We start from the raw sequence: 18972 nt of genomic DNA on the forward strand, positions 1-18972 counted from the left end.
GAACAAATTTTGTCTCCGTTTTCTATTTTTTAATTCCTTTTTCTGAATGCATTTAGAACAGGCAATACAGAATCGTATACTATATCATGAGTAGCACAGTTAGGAATATTTTAGTGCCTTCATAAATCATACTCATTTAGGAGGAAAATTAGATCTGTTCTCTTTGCCCACTAGTAAGATCTACTGGGAAAGATAACAGGCCTTCAGGACTTCCATACACTGCTACAGAAAACATTAAAGATTCTTCACAACCAAACTTCTAATGCTACTTCCCTGGCTGGTAGAAAAAACTGTCAGGTAGAAAAAAAAACGTTGAGCAAGTTCAAAAGCTTACTAAATTATCTTCAGTCCTTCCAACTATCTAGCATTAATGCAGTGGACCTTTAAAGCTGTAAATTTTTAAGAATGATAATGAAAGAACTTTAATCTTCCTAGATGATTAAGGTGACAGGCTGAAGGAAAGTAAGAACATAGAACATACAATACGCTGCCACAGTGCTTAGTACAGGTTCTAACTGTCAAGCAGCAGCTGATCTCTCCCTCACATGGCAGATATTCTTGCAGATGCTACAATACCACTCTGAAAGTTCAAGTTATAAGCAAAAATCCAGTAAATGTATCATATTTTCCAGCCTTATTGAAGTGTTCTGTGTAACTGTAAGGCATACGAGCCTTGGTATTGTGGGATAAACACATCCAGACACCCACGGTTTCTGTCATAATCTTGTCTTGCTTACTATTTAATTTTCAGTATTTTTGAGCAGCACTGTCTCTAGAATCTTTATCACAACAAAAGCCAAATTACCTGTATCTTAAAATTTACATTCTGCCCATCCCCTTCTCCCTTTCTTTTTAAACTGTCTTTATCTTAGAGTCCTGTAAAAAATATTAAAATGTACCTATTTGGACAGGCATGAATCAAATTAATGACCTTATTCATTTTGAGAATAGTTTCTTTTCTATAGTGGAAGTACTTCACCTATAGAACAGTGTACCATTTGAAAACATGTTAATATTCATATTTTGTTAGAAAAACAATCAAACTGTCCTTACTTTTGTTTGCAGTCTGTGAACATTCAAAAATTTTTATTCCAAATTACAGAAAGTTGTACTTTTTTTTTTCCCCCTAAAATAGACAGATGCAGTACTTTCTCTGCAGTTTCAGAGATCCATTTAATTCCTATAAGATACAGGCAGAGGATATGGTGTAACATCTGCAACTTCTCAAATTCAGATTTGTCCTCCTGTTGACAAGGATGAAGAGCCAATACTAAATTATGCACTAAGCTAAGCAGTGGAAACCACAGACCTATTTAACATTCAAACTCTGTCAAGCAACATAGAAACCATCCTGTCTAAAGTATTCTCAAAATCACACCTTATTAAGGTTTTCCAATTACTCAAACAAAAATACACTGATTTCCAACTTAACATACTGGTCTTTGTGTTGTTTTTCTCTACTTTTCTTTTGAGAAACAAAACTGCAAACAGATGATGAGAATGCGATAAGCTTTTGTTTCCGTGCAAAATGATCTGTAATATTTGTATCAGCAAGCATAAAAATCACAGCTGAAACAATCTGAACCTATTACACTGTCTCCCAAAATTTCAATTGAGGCAATAGGGTAAGAAGTCAGAATATGAAAGTTCTTAATTTTTTGACATACTATTTATCTATTTGGTCTGGTACTATTTAATTTACTAACATAGGCAGAACCAGATGCAGCTGCAAGTTGAACAGGGTAGAGAAATAATAGAATGGCATGGTGTGATCGCTCTTTAGGCTTGTGATTTGGCATACATCCTGGCAAAGCTCCTGCCATGTCAAGCCTGATGCAAAATATTCGCTCCAGTCTCTATGGGACTGAAGAAAAAAACTGAACCAAGGACAAGTGAATTCAGTTGATACATATCTCAAAACAAAAAAGGTAAAAATCACTTATAGAATGAGACCACTGGCAGGGTAGCTTTCTGGACTTTAAGATGCTTGCACTGGGCATGAAGCTGACCCTAGAATACAAAAACAAAACAAAACAAAACTCCAGGAACAAGATACTGTCAACTGCTAGTAAGATAAAAGAAATCTCCTGACTATAGCCTAAATCTGAATGGGTCCATACAGAGCATTTACATTCTGTTTTTACCCTAGAAGTCAAGACCCTTTATATGACTGATGAGGAGAAACAGGCATCTTTGGAAGGAGATTGTCAGCATTGCAACGGATAATAAATTCCTTCCATATTTGCTTCTCTAAGTGTTTTCATTCTCTCTCAGCAAGAGGTTAACATATGAATCATTGCCAATCTAATAAGAAAAGAGTTATTTGTATCAACTTACATTTGACTAGAAACATGTCTCTGATCTAAACATTAAAAAAAAAAATCCACATGAAGAAATACTTTAAGGACAACAGACCGCCTTGAAACATTTGTAAGTACCTGAGCAGCTGTAGAAACCTGACAAAAGCAACTGCAAGCCCTGATTTACTGTATATGGGCAAACCAAGGGCAGGATTCCTCCATACAAGGAAAGATATCTGCAGCAGTGATACCAACACTTGACTAGAGCTCTGTGCTTCCCTGATCGTAGGGGAAAGTAAGAGGAACATTGAAGTGCAATTCATTTCATGTGATGTAGATGCTTGAAATAGTAAGAATGAATTACATCCTCTCTAGACTCCTATTAACAAGGGAAGATCAATGACATTTTAGTTTTTACATGAAGTCTTTATTGGCATTTGTTCAACAAATTGGGATACCTTCTTGCTGAAGCCCAATTCTTCTAACAAAATACTACTGAAGCTATTTAGATGCTGTAGTTGTGCCTGCATACACAGGTGTCTCAGTTACTGCATTATTCAGTGCATTACTATAGCAGATCCTAAGACACATGTAAAAGACACTGTATCTACTGTAGAACTTGGATGAAATTCCACATAGTTCTTTAGTGGCTAGAGAGCCTGATTTACAGATTTCAGATCTGGCTGAGCCATTGATTCAATGATTTTTACTGTGATTTAAGCCCCTAAACGTTTCAAACTCTAAATACACAAGCAAACAAACACTAATAATCTTAGGTAAATGTCTTAAGTACTGTCATGTAATTCCCTGCATATTTTATGATCTGAAAGTATTTAATGGGCCCTAAACAGCATCTAACAAATCTACATTCAAAAGAAGAAACAAGACATGAATTCATGTAAAAAAACTGCAAACTATGCCCAGATTATTTTATTTACTTCCAATCTCAAAGCCCAGGGGGTGTATATGAGCACTTTTCTTACCCGGTCACCCTTACCACCAGGTAGGCCTGGAGGACCTGGCAGTCCAGGAAGTCCTATGTCACCCTGGGGACCCTGTGAAAACAAATTAAGGATGTAAACTTACTCAGTTTGTTCTAGAATAAACAACTGGGAGCCATACCTTTACAAAGAGATGGTTTAGAATCTTATTCCCAGTACAGTGCCAATTTGATTGAAGATGATTATCTGATCAAAATAGAGCTGATCCAAAATGCATCCTTTTGAACAGCATCTTATAATAATTTTATTGCAAACATAAGAGAAAGGGCTAACAGGGCTTTCCACCCTTCAGTCCCTCAACTGAAGCCTGGGTCCCTTAAAGATACTTTTTAAGATCTTACACTCTGTGATTTATGCATTCCTCTGCAACAGCAGGCTCTTTCAGCCAAAACCTCCCCAAGCTCTGCTTCTGACAGTTACGGTATAAATACTGCTGGAGAAGTAGTAAAAGGTGGCATTCATAATCTGCTCCACTCGATAGTTTCATTTAGCCGTTGGCAGAAAGACTGACTTTCACTGCTCCTGTTCCCCAGCTGCACACAGACCACACAGGGGTGCACTGCCCAATTTCTCACATCACTGAGACCTTTTTTTTTTCTTTTTTTTTTTTTCCCCAAAGTAGTAGAAAAAGTCACAAATCACCATGTGCTTCAAAACAATATTTGCTAATACTAGCACAGTTGGAGAGGACTGAAAAAGAAACTCATCACTTCTTTCAACATTATTTTCAGCTCCCTGCATAGATGAATGGTTATGTGAAATTCCAGTTGATACTACAGCCTCTTGGAAGTAAGCACAAGCACTGAATATGGAAATAAACTGCTTACCCATTTCCCTGGTAAACCTGGAGGACCTGCAGGACCTGGCTCTCCTCTGCTCCCCTTATAGGAAACAGAAGGACATTGTTACCTCTCAAAATAGTTCTGGCAAACACAGAATACACCATGATTATTTTCTCAATGTTTAGTGAGTTATACTGCCTAGTAGTTGGCTTTAATCAAGATTTATGTTTATTACTGCAAAAATAAAAATAAAAATCAAGTGCATTACAAATACTGAAAGACTGAAAAATGCAAAAATTATTGTTACAACGGCACACAATATTTAGTTAGCTTTAGATGATTCACCTAATTAATTCTGATGAGTAATTATTCACAATAGAGTATCCTTCGTGGGTCTGCCCATGAAAGTTACCTGTTAGGAATGCACATATCTCACAAGGACAGTAGTACTTGTAGTATAGCAAGTATATGAGTAGTACTTGCTATAAAAGCATAATGTATAATTTAAGATCATAAAATATGAAGAATAAAAGTTATTAGGTATGCAGGTAGATAGCCTGCTATATAGCTTAGAAAACTGAATAAAAGCAGATCTAAGAATTTTAGTAATGTGTACAATGCATAATTTCAAATATAATTACTTTCTTAATAATGAGAAAAATATTGTGACATACTAAGCAATAGGAGGAGGTGGCGAACTTAAAAATGTGTTTTACCCCAGGTCATAAATGAAGAATTGAACCCTGCAATTCCAGAAGTAATTGGGTATCCTGGAGAGATCAGAGAACGGAACACAGACAGACTTCCATTCTTCTCCTCCAAAATATCCTATCACGCTAAAGTCACTATCCTTTTCAAGTACTTTTTGTACAGTTTCTAGAAGCCTTTTCAAGTTTTGTTTTGTTTTGTTTTTCTTAAAAAAAAGAAGGACAAAAGAAAGAAAAAAGAAAGAAAAAAGCCCCTCAAACCACCTTCATTTTACTACTCAGAAAATGCACTTTTGAAAATCTGTTTTTTAATCACATAGCTCAGTAGTACATGTCTGACCCAGAACCCTATTACATTACTGATGCAGGGAAGAGAAGGATGAAAAATACAATCGCTATTAAAAATTTTCTCCTTGTGTATGTCATACCACCATGTCTGAATGCTATACAGCCATAAAACAAAATCTTCCTTCGATAGGATTTCACTCATAATAAATGTCTTAAGCACATCAAAGTTTCCGCAGATCAAAAAGAATACAACCAAATCTTTCATTCTGCATTAAATGTAAAAAATCCTTTGTTAAACAGACACTGTAGGTACTTCCCCAAACAACAGTGTTATTCTGAAATGGTAAAGAAGAACAGAAAATCACAATGCAAATGAATAGCACATAGTTAATGGCATGTTTCTCTTAAATGTTGACATTATGTCTGTAAGGACAGATTATGACAAATCAAGGGCCAGCATTGGAGAATCTGCAGGTGATGTATTTAATAGAAAAAGAGAACTGTAAACTAAAGAACAAGCAGGAATTACCCCAGTCTATGGCAGAACTTAATACTGTAAAGCTTCTTCCAAGTTACTACATCTGACTGAAATGGCCCTGAATTGAGATTCTCAAAGACCTTTTCATTGAATCATAGAATTACCAAAACTGGAAAAGACACCCAAGATCTCACCCAACTGTCCACCTACCACCAATAATTCCCCACTAAACCATGTCCCTTAGTACAACATGTAAATGTTTCTTGAACATCTCCAGGAGCAGTGACTCCATCACCACCCTGGGCAACCCATTCCAGCACCTGACCACTCTTTCAGAGAAGAAATTTTTCCTAATATCCAGCCAGAACCCCTTCCTCCCCTCACAGTGTAATTTGAGGCCAATCCCCTTGTTCTATCACTAGTTACCTGGGAGAACTGGCAAGAGGCTGAACCCCCCACATCACCACAACCACCCTTCAAGTAGGAAAGAGGTTGCCCAAAGTCCCATCCAGCCTGGCCCTGAATGCTTCCAGAGTGGTATAGTTGCAGTAATATACTGCCTTAGGTTTACTTGTAACAAAGTGTATCTGGCAGGATGGAAATCTACATTGCTCTTTTGACTGTGCAGTTTAAACCATGCAATGTTAACTTCCTTAAATATAAATTATGACTCACCACTTGTGAAACACCACTGAAATTATATGTACAAAACATGCCCAGTAATACCAGATTTTAATTATAATTGTTAAGATAATGAAAAACACATTTCAGAATAGGTCAGACAAAGACAAATATTGTTTAAGACTTGGAAAATGATTAAGTTGAAAGTAATCTAAGATGTTTAGAAGAGTATTCTCATCTACATTTAGGTCATTCAACATTTCAGCATCAAATCAAGCCATTTTCTAAGCTGCTTAATGAACAGAGAAACAAAAGCATCTCCAGAGAGTAAGTCAACCCAAGCAGTCCGAGTATTCACTCTAACTCACACTCAAAATTCTCTCATTAGCAGGTATGGTATAAAATTTTATGAAGCTAGACATTCAAACTCTGCTGCTAACGTTAGGAAAATACACATCACATTAGACATACTTTTGCAAAAACACATATGTTTGTCTGCATATGCAGCAATGTTCTGCTCAGTTTACTCAGCAAGTACTGAAATGAAGTGGTTCAAGCTCTCTTTTCACTTCACAACTATAGGATGGGATTCATATTTTCCTAATATAAGTGATTTAAAGGTTAAATAGCTGAAGAGAAACAAAGGATGAGAAAGGGGAGAGGGGAGGAGGTGCCAGTATTTCCTGTAAACAAAAACATGACAAATTAAATCTTACTACATCTCAACAAATAAGGAAAAAAAAAAAAAAAAAAAGAGGTATTTAAGCAGCTCGGGAAGCTTGGCTATATCCCACTGATTAGGAATGACACACTGATGTTTGAGATTTGCTTCCTTCAGGCCACCTGCCAGGATAACTGGCTTAGAAAAATTGAAATCAGAAATGAATTTGGTAATTACTTGGATTGGCTACTATAACATGAATGAAAAAAAGCTAACTGACAAACAGTTTGAGTGGAATTTGATTTAGAAACAAAGGCAAAATGTCCATATTTCTCCAGTTCTTCCTCTGTTTTGCTGAACTGATTAATATGAAACTAAAGAAACAATATAAAACTTCTTTTCCCCTCTCAGTTGCTAATTTAATTTTTCCTAGGAAAAGGAAAGATTGACTAAAATGCTACTTCCGAAAGCATTTTTCTTCTAAGGAAAGTTGTTAGTAGTCAGGTAAGGATTTCCCAATGTGAGTTTTCTTATTTTTTGTTAGATCTACCTACCTTGTTTACTGTGATTTAATATCTTCTCTATGAAATTGGAAATGTTTAAAGACTTGCAAAAGGACAAAATTTTGACATTTTGATTGTATTACAACAGTTGCTTAATAATGAAAGCCACACTGAGATAGCAAGGCTTTGGCCAGAGTATTTTGAAAACAGTAGAGAAGTACTATATTTTCCCCACAAACTGAGTCACTGATGAAAGTTTAAAGCTCCATTATGTTGAAATTAAATTTTCTCTCAAAAAGTTGTCTTTTGCAAGCAGCTGAATCAGAATAGCCAAGCAAAGTTTTAATATAACATCAACACAGACATATTTCCCTATACTCTAGATACCAGTTTGCAGTCTGCTTTAGCACTCAGCCTTGTTACTACCCCAAAGACCTCCACATCAGAGCACTGGCCATTCAGAAACCAACAGCCACACTGTCATTCCTCAGTAATGTGTTGCAGTAATGAAACAGAGAACAGAGGTAAGTGAAGTGAGAGCACGAGGAGGATCCCTACATGGCTGCTACCATGCAGCACTACAGAAATTAACAGAAGCTCCTCTCCATAACCTGCAAAATATTAAGAGTTTTCCAACTCTGAGGAAGAAGTCCATCCTTTCTAGACTTCTACCAGAGTATTCTACTAGCAAGAGTGAAATGGAGCAAAGGGTAAAGGAGAAAGAAATGAACTGAGGTGACCATTACAGAGAATAATTTGAAATAGGAAGGAAAAGGATGGGAAAAACACTGGAAGAGGAACCATAAAATCCTCGGGCTTTGAAAGTGTTTGGGAATGAAACTGGTCAGAAATTGGCAAACTTCGAAGTTGTGAGTAAATTTCAAAATCTGAAAAATTACAAAAATATTCACAAGAAAAATCGTCTCCTTAGAGTAATTATAAAAGCTTTTACGAGCTTATTTTCAAAGTTTCCAGTTTTCTAAACTCAGAAAAGACAGGGTGCAGAATTATTGAGCTGATAGATTTTATTTTTTTTTAACATAGAAATATAAGGGCAGAGTCCTTGAAGCAGAGGCTTAAATACACTTACTACATATACTTACTGCAGAAGGAAGAGAAAATAGTTTTTATTCTGCACTAAAAATAAATACAAACTCAACTTGGACCAGACCTTAATGAGATTCAATAATCCAACATTTTGTTCTTCCTGAACAAAAAACCCTTGTTTCAGTTTTCTGCATTGAAGAGATGTCTTTCCTCTATGCCCAAACAAAGCTATCCTAGCAATACATCGCTTGTACTTGGAAGGGGGATTCAAGGCTCTTTTTAACTTCAAAGGAACTACAGATGAGTAGAATATTACTTAGTGCTCTATATGCAAATTTGCATTACAGTCAGTAATGCAGTTTCTTTCTCCTTTTTATATGACTAAAAGTTTTAGTTTCTATGACTTCGCTCAGATGTTCACATTTTCTGAAACAAATGCACTTTGTAATGACAGAGAAAGTGATGGTAAGTTATCCAGATGTCTTGCTGGTCTCTAGAGATATAAACAGAAACTTCATTGTATTTAATCTGCATTAGGTGTTTTTGTCTGACTACAGGGTTAGAAATAATTAACCTTGCATGTCAGCTCCTGTTTGTATGGACTGCTGATTTTGTAAATTCATGTTCACATTGAGAGGATTAAAAGCATAGTTCAGCAGATTACCTTGCATTATCAGAGTGGGCAATTACTTTGGCCTGATTCAGTTATAATTCTTATTCCTGTTACAAGTATACAAAATACTAGCTGAAGAAGAATTTAAAAGAATTGAGTATATGCAACACTTTTAAACACAAACAGCAAAATTAAATGTTTATGAGTTGGAGATATGTGTAGCTTGAGATACTGTATTCCACTCTAGTGAGCACATACTTCTATAATCCCCTTTATATACCTCTCCTAAGTAAATGTGGGCACAGCAACATTCATGCAAAGATTCAGTCTAAAATCCATGCGGTCTCATGAATTGGCACATAAATTATTATTTGCATTAGCAAAGATAGAAGAAAATAGAAGAAAACCAAAACTGTTACTGCATTTTTAAAGACACAAAAGAGTTAATTCAGAAAACATACTTCTCAGACATGAAATACTCTTACAAATACATCCCAGATAGTAATTCCCTAAACCATGTATGAGGATACTCCTACAACTGCAAGAATAAATCACCTACATACAATACCAGAAGCTCAGCAGATTCCAGGAAAGTATTCCTATAATATCAGTGATAAGAGAGAAACCTGAAAAGCAATAGCTTATAGGGCCCCGAACTTTGTGAGTCTTGTCAGTGCAGTGAGATTGAATTTTGCTATATCAAAGTTTTCTTTGAATCCCTGATTCCTTCATCCTCCACAGGAAGATTAACAGAAAAGTTAGAACAGCCTCATGTGACTTTAATCCATGCCAGTAAAACACAAGTGTTTCTAAGTAGAGATAAATGCTATACTTCACATCTGTTTCATTCATAATGCAAACCAGAAAGGGCCAAGCACAGGGCCAAGGCACAGGCCCAAGCAGCATCCCATCATCATCGATGACAAACTGTTTGGCTCAAGCCACTTCACACTTTCCTAGACAATGCCCAGGAATAGTCTTGGGAACACAGGCAAGAGATTATTTCCAGCATGCAAAATGAGAGCATGTAGCCCGCTCTTGAATATGAGTGGGTTGGTGTTTAGAGATTACAGCAGTATGAAGATAAGCCATGTCATGCCAGTCAACACAAAGGGCCAAAGAAGTTACCAGTCATTTTCTTTACAAGGGAGGACAGGCAACTAGCCTTCCTCCACATTGTGCCTCGCTGTTCATGTTATTTGCACTAAAAATAGGTAATAGCAACAACAACAGCCACATTCTGAATCGTTGGTCCGAATTTCATCATCTTGTAACATAGTGTCAGCATTTGACTTTTATAGCTGTAACAGTCAAATAAAAAGGTAAGTGATCTACCCATAGCTAATGCATACAATGTTTAATGCCAGTGGTGGAAGTTGACAGTTCCAGTGAAAGAACAGCAGTTCAATTCTAGTTTTCTGTCACAAGCCACCCTCATTCCGTCTGTTCAGTCTTTAGCTCAGCCTATTTAAAAACACAGTTTGTTGTGGTTTAAACCAGCAGATGCCTCAGCACCACACAGTCATTTACTCACTCCTCCCTTTCATAGGGATAGGGGAGAGAATCAGGAAAAAAAGAACTTGTGGGTTGAGATAAAACTATTTACAAAGATAGAGAAAAAGAAAAGGATAACAGTTATATAGCTACATGTACATATATCTATACATACATATACACACACATACACACTTATATGTATATATTTATATAAATTTATACATTTATTCTTAAAAATGTATGTAACAAGTGATGCACAAGCAATTGCTCATCAAAACCAACCAGTGCCCAGCTTGCCCCCAAACAGTGGAAGAGAGCAATACACATTCCCATTCCCTTCAAAGCTCCTTCCATGTTATGTCATATGGTATATAATATCTCTTTGGCAAGTTTAAATCAGCTGTCCTAATTCTGTTCCCTCCAAACTCCTTGGGCCATTCACTGAGAATGACCTTGGATCTGTACAACACTGCTAAGCAGAAACTATAAACACTGGTGTGTTAGCAGCATTGTTTTTCTCAAGCCAAAAATTTAGCACCATATCAGAAACTCTGAAGAAAAAATAATCCATTCTAGCTGAAGAGAGACCAGAAGAATGTAAGCAAAGGTTTAGAATTGGATTTATCATCAAAGCCAAAAATAGTTCTGAGACAGCTGTTTATGGATTTCTCTGCAGGACAATGCCCATCCACCTGGTATAGGTCAAAGTTAAAAAAAAAATAGAATTTACTTTAAAAATTATCACTTGAACTGAGTAATATCTGTAACTGGTGGTTAGGTGCACCAACAGTAATTTGGGACACTACAGTACTAAATACACTCAGTTAGAAATGTATTCAATACTTACTGGTGGTCCCCGGGGTCCTGTTGGACCTGCTTCTCCCTCTGGTCCCTGCTCACCCTGTTTTGGGGATAGGAATGATGCAACAAATTTGAAAAACAGTTCTTTACATAATGCAAGATTTTCATTTTTCTAGATCTCTTGAATAAGTTCAGTGGTCTTACCGGTTTGCCAGAATTTCCCATCACACCTGGCACTCCAGGAGGACCTCTATTACCCTGTTGGACAAAAGACAAGAATAAGCTTTGAGCTTATTATATAAATATATATATATATAAAATATAATATATATATATAATATAAAAAGCAGTATTTATTAATTTTTAACTTTCCCCTTTACTTTGGTTTTAGTTTAACTTTCACATGATGCCTTCTGTATAATTTTTCAGAAGACAGATTATTTTCTTATTTTGTTGTATTTGTACTGACAATTGCCAAATAGAGCTGCTAGTTGCTCTCAAATCACAAATGGATAATAGAACCCCTTGTAATTTCAGTTGAAATTCAGGTCTTAGTCTAGTTTTCATTCTCATTTGCTAAAAACTGACTGAAACTTTTTGATCTAAAACATTTTATACTCTCAATCATATGATTTTTTAAAGCAAAATTGGAATTGGTGTTGCCATTTTTTAATAGACACAATCACAATATCTGTAATTCAATCAACTTATTGCAGCTATAAATATACTTACGAGATTCCTCATTACAAACTGCTCTGAGCTACCCCTGTCATACATATCCTCCAGCAATGATTTAAAAGGAATTGGCCTTTTTACTACTAGGAATCATCACAACCATACAAAATAAAAGAATAATCAAAAAACATGAAACTACAGATTACAAAAGAATCTACCTAATTCTTCTAGCTAAAAGTTTGTCACTTATCACGATGAAAATTTAACTGAGTACTTTAAAACTTTATAAACGCAATTACAGCGTTATAAGAAAGTAAATGCTCAATATGATTTACCTTTGGGCCAGGAATCCCTTTCATACCCGGAGAGCCTGGTAAACCCTAAAGGAAATAAAATTTGAAGTGTTTACTTGTTGTTAAGGGAATTTGAAATGGTGTTAAATAATTGGTACTGGTATTGATGTATTCCTAATACTTTTTCTTTATATCAAAGCACTATTATCCAACGATGGACAAGGTTGAATTCTTCCTGTTCAGAGAGTAACTGTCAAGGGGAACTTCATAAATTGGCAAAAACTAGCATGGAATAGTGAGGAGTCATTATTATTTTCTGGCTTAGATTAGAAATAGTTTTTCACCGTGGTGACCTAATACTAGAGGTGGAGAGTCTAACAGATACTTCTTGTGTATGTTTCATACCCTCCTCACTTGAGAAAGAGCTCGTATGCTTTCACCAAATTTTCTTCCAAACTGAAAAGCTCTCATCATTTTACAAATCAACTTCCAATTCTGTTTTAATACATCTGTTTCACTATGTACTCATAGCAATTACTCAGATAGAAACTTGATTGAAACATTATGCTATCTGGCTTCTGACAACTGCCACAGTTTTCAAGCATAATCAGTTAAAATAAGAGGAGCATCTTCAAAAATAGTCCAAAAACACTTCTAATCCCTACAACCACGTTACAGGGATGCACACTGGAAAATATTTCTTTGGAGAAAAACATGTCATGCATTCTAGATATTCTGGCCCAGCAGAATACAAAAATAAGGTGATTATTCACTGGGGGGATGCTAAACTAGCAGGTTAGCTCTTCCAGCTCACTCTGGAAAGCTGTGTGCCCTAAAAGAGTTGTCCAAAGAAGGGTAATGAGGCTTATGTAGTACCTGGAGAACATGCCCTATCAGGAGTGACTAAAGGAACTGGGGCTGTTTAGTCTGGGGAAGAGGAAGCTAAAGGGAGACCTTATTGGTCTCTTTCAATACCTCAAAAGGTGCTTACAGCAAGAGTGGGGTTGGTCTCTTCTCACTGGTTACAGGATGAGGGGAAATGGCCTCAAGTTGTGCCAGGGTAAGTTTAGGTTGGATATCAGGAAAAACTTCTTTACAGAAAGGGTTGTTAACCACTGGAATAGGCTCCCCAGGGAAGAAGTTGGGTCACCATCCCTGGATGTGTTTAAAAACCATTTGGATGTGGAGCTCAGGGACAGGATTCAGCAGAGGTTTTTAGAGTTAGGGTAGTATGGTTAGGTTGCAGTTGGACTTTATAATACTGAAGGTCTTTTCCAATCTGAGCAATTCTAATTCTCAACCAGCACTAATTGTGAGGTCACATAGAAATACCAAAAAGGTCTCAGATAAAAGAAATCAAAGGAGAACTGCACACTGGCCATAAACTTTTGTACACAGTTCTTCACTACACTAACACAAGGAGATTAAAATTTTTGTGCAGAGCTATTTTGGATACACAAAGTAGAATTTACCCCTGCACTAGATTTACTCTTCCTTCAACAGTTGATCAGATTTTCACTCAAGTTACTCCAGCAGGAGCACCAAACTCAGGTTTTCTGTGGTTTCAATAGAGTCTAACTTCCAAAAGAAAAACACTAGACACTTACTGGCAAACCCTGAGGTCCTGTATCACCTGGAGCACCGGGTTTTCCTGGTTCACCCTGAAAAACATTTTAGCTTGTAACTTATGCAAATCAAAGCTAAGGGAATACTTTGCTTCTGGAACAAAGAGCTGAAATACGTTTCGAACTGGAGGTTGAGAACTTTTATTTAATAACCATATGTGCATAAAATCATGGGCAGTGGCACAATAAAAAGCCACATGACTGAACAAATCTAGAGCAGTATCAAGACTATATAAATTAAAAGCATGCCAGCTGTACCCTACCTTTGCTCCGGGCATTCCAGGGATACCTTCCCGGCCATCAACTCCTGGCAAGCCCTTGAAAAAGGAAACAATCATATTGTTGGAGAGATTGCACTCAACTACTTTGCTATATAAATCAGTATAACACAACATAAATGAAGAAATATACATACAGACTCTCCTTTCGGCCCAGGGAGACCATTTATTCCTCTTGTCCCTTGAGGACCCTAAGAATGGTAATTTTGGAAAAAGAAAATAAACACATTGAAATGATAGGTTCAAAGAATATCAACCTATATTTATTCAGACATGCATGTTTGGTTATATACAACTTATAAAGTATGACTGGCACTCTCGACGTCTGCAAGTCAACATGATTTGAAATTTGTGCTTACTCTTTCTCCCTTAGGACCCTCTTCTCCCAGTGGACCTCTCTGTCCTTGATCCCCCTAAAAAACAGTTGAGCAATAAGTCAGTGTAAAATTACTTAGATTCATTAGCTTAAACCAACAGTTTAATTTATTCTAGTGAATAGAATCTTTCTGTGGTCTCCTTGGTCCTGTGGCTTCCCAAATTCAGAGTTTAGCTGGGCTTTAGAATCTGCACAGAGATCCCTCATCCCTTTAATAGGATTTACTTGTGGTATCTTTTATGCACAAGTGACCATTCAAGACAAAGTGAATCTACACCAGCCTTCTGCATCTATCACCATGCAGACTGACATAGCACAGTGCATATAACAGCTGCAGCTATGGGTACAAGAGCACTGCCTGACAATTTGTTTTGCAGTATTTTCACAGAAGGATCCTGAACCTTTCTCACACAAGCACAGTCAGAGCTTTCAGACAACCTACAGTATTTGCAGCACTGAGGACTTGCACTGTGCAGTACACAAAACATGCACAGAGAATTAGTTACAAGATTTATCAATCAGAATTAAATCATTGCTGAACAGACAATTTAGAAGAGCTCAGTGCAGACTACGTATCTAAAGAACTGCGTATATTTTTTTCCTTCTTTGTATATTACAAAAAGAACTTGATCTAAGGAGTTAATTGTATCATGCTTTTCTTATAGGAGGTAATGTATTTATTTAAAAAAAAAAAAAACACTAAAAAATGAAAAAAAAAATTATCTCACACTGACGTTGGACGTAACTTCAGAGTTTAGTCCTTGATTTTTGAGTCTAGTCCGTAATTCTCACAGGATCAAAAACATAGAGGGGCACAAAAACATGCACCACATTTGTGCTATCTTGTTCCCTAGAACCGCAGAAAGCACTGCTGGCTCTTCTCACATAAAAGAGCATATGGTTGCATGGTTGTCTATGAAAGGGACAAACCAGACCTTGGGTTGATGTTATGGGAATGTACATTTTGTACTGCATTACACAAAGGATTCTCTTTAATTGTCAGTTAATATGGGAAGCCTGAAGAATCAGCTGCTCAAAATACTGATAGACATACATTAACATTTACAGTAGTAACAGTAAATACAGTGATGCCTAATACCTCCCAAATATTCTTCTTTTTAAAACCTAATCTGACAGGCATGTTTTAAAACTCAGCTAAAGCCATTCTCTAGAAATCCAGAAATGTCTAAGCAGAGTGTGCTGTATTCACTTCTGTAACACATTCAGTTACTGATTAATCCAAGTATGAGTTCTAGCTAGTTTGGAGGGGAGTCGCCAGACTGTCCAATACAGGTTATGTTCTAATAAATGAATATTTTCCAGATAAGAAAATAATGAAGAACTTCAAGCCACCCTAAAATACACAGAACATAGTAGCACTCAAAACAAAGAGGTTACAATACTGAAAAGCTGAACTGTACAACTGCACAGCAATTCTTTGGAGACAGTGATTCATGACATCATTTATTCATCAGCTGAATTGGGATGATCAGAGGCTTTTCTGATTTACAGACAGACTTAATACCTGACTGGTAAACCCTGGGAAGCATTTGGCTAACACACAGTCTACTTACAGGTGCACCAGGAAGACCTTGGGGACCAGGATCACCATCAAGGCCACGAGCCCCCTACAAAACAAGACAATAACATCAGACAATAAAGTGAAGCTCTGAGAGACTAAAAGCTTCAGAAAATGTTTCTGTTGTCCTTAGCAATACTATTTCTATCCTCAGATAATAGAATAGAATCAAAATTGGAGAAGTTTTGAAGTGCACTACAGATTATTATCTCTACTTTTTCAAGCAAACAATATAATTGCTATCCTATAATTTTTAATTGAGAGCAAAAAATGTTTTCAGAAGGGTTTATGGAAAATAATAAATTCCTTTGGCAAACATAGGAAATATTTCAGATAGGCAAGACAGCTGAAAAAAGTAAGCAAGTAACTTTAAAGACTCAGAGAGGACATAAAGAAAGCCAGAAAGTAAAGACAGTAATAGTTCAGAACATATCTGAGTTTAGAAAGGATCATGCAAGAGAAGTCATAATCAGAACAAATTTGTTGTTGTTTCTGAAAATAAAAGGTCACAGAATTAGGTTTCCATGACTTCAATTCTGAAGGAAGACACGTGGTATGATTGCAATACACTTTTCCTTCCCAGCATTTTGATCGTATTGATTTAGAAAGTTTATAACAGTAGAAACATAACAGTCAGTTTTGGATTAATAGATCAAAATAGTTTAATGAACAGCAGGAAAGGTATGTGCACTTAATCAGTAAGATCACGTTGCCTTTCTTCCTATGGAAGCTATGGAAACACAGCTGACATAGGAAAGAAAATGCAGAAAAAAAAAAAAGAGAGAAATTTAAGTAAGGTTGAAAACATTCATGGATGTATTTTTGTATCCAGTTCATTTTATGACAAGAAATGTTAATACTCACTTTGTTACCTTTAGGTCCAGTTATTCCAGTTATACCTCTGATACCTAGGATGCCCTGAAAATAAAAAGTACACTCAAATCATGATTAAATCTTTTCATTATACCCACTCCAGTTTTCAGACAGAAATATCCTTATAGTTCCGTGTACATTATATTTTACTACTAAGCATAAAAGAAAGAGTATACTTGAATATTAAATTTATAAAGTAATTTAAGATTTCACAAAGACTTAGCTAAATGCTACAATCACAAATATGCTTTAAGGACTGAAATTACCACAGAGATGAAACAAAGCTGTGCAGTCTGTACAAGAGCAATACATGAAGGCATGATTTGAGAAAGGGCTTATGTTCTCTGAAGTAGGATATAGGACAGGTACAGGCAAAAACTCCAGAAGGCTTTATAGAAATCTAAATGTAGAAAAGAATTGGCCAAGATTTTTTTAAGAGCAAGTGCTCAGTATCTTATCTAAGACTTCTCATCCATGCATCACATAGATTTGGTAGATTTTAGGTGCTGCTGCAGAGAACAGATTCCTAATTCTTTCTGCGCATCGTAACATCATATTTTTTTTGTGCAAGGAAAATGCAGGAAAAAAAAAATGTATAAACTCTACAACCTCTCAGCCTGTCTCTCTAAAGTGCGGCCATACACTCTTCCATACAGCATCTATCTGACATCATTTTCTGTAGATTATGAATCCCATATTTTAGGAAGGAACAATTATTTTAAATCTTGTTTGGTGAAGTCACCAGCTGGTGAAACAGTGAAGGGACGTGAAAGCCAAATCAGTCCCAAATTGTTTTCTGATCCCTTTGTGGGTTGTTGGTTTTTGTTTTTGTTTACAGTGATAAGAACCTTTCCAAAGTGATTTGTGACCACATAGGCCCTTCAGGAAGCAGAAGTAGCATCTTAGGCAACTGCTTTCTTTGGGCCAGGGCCCCAGGGATGCTTTTTTGGCAGCAAGTATAAGAAGGATGAGTAATTCTCTGGTCCTAATATAGAGTGTTCTGTTGCCATGTGCTTATAGAGAATTCTGTAATCAAGGATTTGGATGTCATGTGCATCAAAGTAAATTCCTGAATAATGTCTTATCTGGACACCAGTGGAATTAAAGAAATAATTTCATGCCTAAGAAGAAAGTATAAGAATCCATTAGAAAGTAAACTATACAAATTAAATGTGTTATGTCTAATGTCTATTTCTCTTATTTAAAATGATCCCTTGATGTCTGTTACATATTGCCTGTTGAGCTGTGGGAAGCATAATAAAAGCTCGTCATGAGAACACAGGCTGAGGAATTATATATCAGAACAAACAAGTGAGGAGGAACAAAAGGAAGCTACTCCAAAACCTTAAGTATGACCAAAGGCTACTTCCTTGAAATGGAAAAAGACAGAAAGTTGAAAATATCTGCTGTTTCGTGGCAGACACTTCATCCCCAAGTCTTAGCAACGTCCACATTTCACATCTAAGCATAAATACAAGCTTTCCAAGGCTGAAGTAAACATCATTGAAATTATGGAAAGGAAAACAAGGGAAAAGTACTATTTGTACAGTTCAAATATTAGAAAATGTAGGACGTGGTGTACTTTTAAAATAAGCATGCAGCAGTGTTGGATGAACTTAACTAATTCTACTGTCACTTATAAGCAGTATGACGGGACAAAAAGAAAGTTGCATGGAGCTTCTGTGATATCCATTCTCCTACAGTAAGAATAGATACAATATAATAAACCAAATGCATAACACTATTCAAAAAGGAAATACTTTACTGGAGGGCCTTGAGCTCCAACTTCACCAATGGGTCCTTGATCCCCTTCTTCACCCTGGGAAAGCAAAATGAATACACTGTTGATTATCAGTACCCTGGATATTGTCTTCTCAACGCAGAAGGCCCATCTATTACTTACTGTTTTCTGTCACCATGTCCTATTTGAAGGAAGTTCATCATTTTACTACTAGCCAAAAAAAGTAATTCCAA

General features: G+C 36.4%; 1 protein-coding gene across 1 annotated transcript in view; it reads right to left on the reverse strand.

The window, feature by feature from the left end:
• Window positions 1-18972, reverse strand: part of COL9A1 (collagen type IX alpha 1 chain) — a 65086-nt gene that overhangs the window by 12916 nt on the left and 33198 nt on the right. Inside the window, exons 19-30 of the mRNA XM_042820097.1 lie at window positions 18764-18817; window positions 16990-17043; window positions 16121-16174; window positions 14530-14583; window positions 14308-14361; window positions 14156-14209; window positions 13875-13928; window positions 12310-12354; window positions 11504-11557; window positions 11346-11399; window positions 4129-4182; window positions 3284-3355 (exon numbers count right to left, since the gene is read on the reverse strand). Of these exons, the coding sequence (XP_042676031.1) occupies window positions 3284-3355; window positions 4129-4182; window positions 11346-11399; window positions 11504-11557; window positions 12310-12354; window positions 13875-13928; window positions 14156-14209; window positions 14308-14361; window positions 14530-14583; window positions 16121-16174; window positions 16990-17043; window positions 18764-18817 (657 nt within the window). The remainder of the gene's footprint in view (window positions 1-3283; window positions 3356-4128; window positions 4183-11345; window positions 11400-11503; window positions 11558-12309; window positions 12355-13874; window positions 13929-14155; window positions 14210-14307; window positions 14362-14529; window positions 14584-16120; window positions 16175-16989; window positions 17044-18763; window positions 18818-18972) is intronic.

Source organism: Centrocercus urophasianus, unplaced genomic scaffold, assembly GCF_019232065.1.
Source record: "Centrocercus urophasianus isolate 14NV4802_14NV808 unplaced genomic scaffold, USGS_Curo_1.0 seq_10, whole genome shotgun sequence".
Taxonomy (NCBI): Eukaryota; Metazoa; Chordata; class Aves; order Galliformes; family Phasianidae; genus Centrocercus; species Centrocercus urophasianus.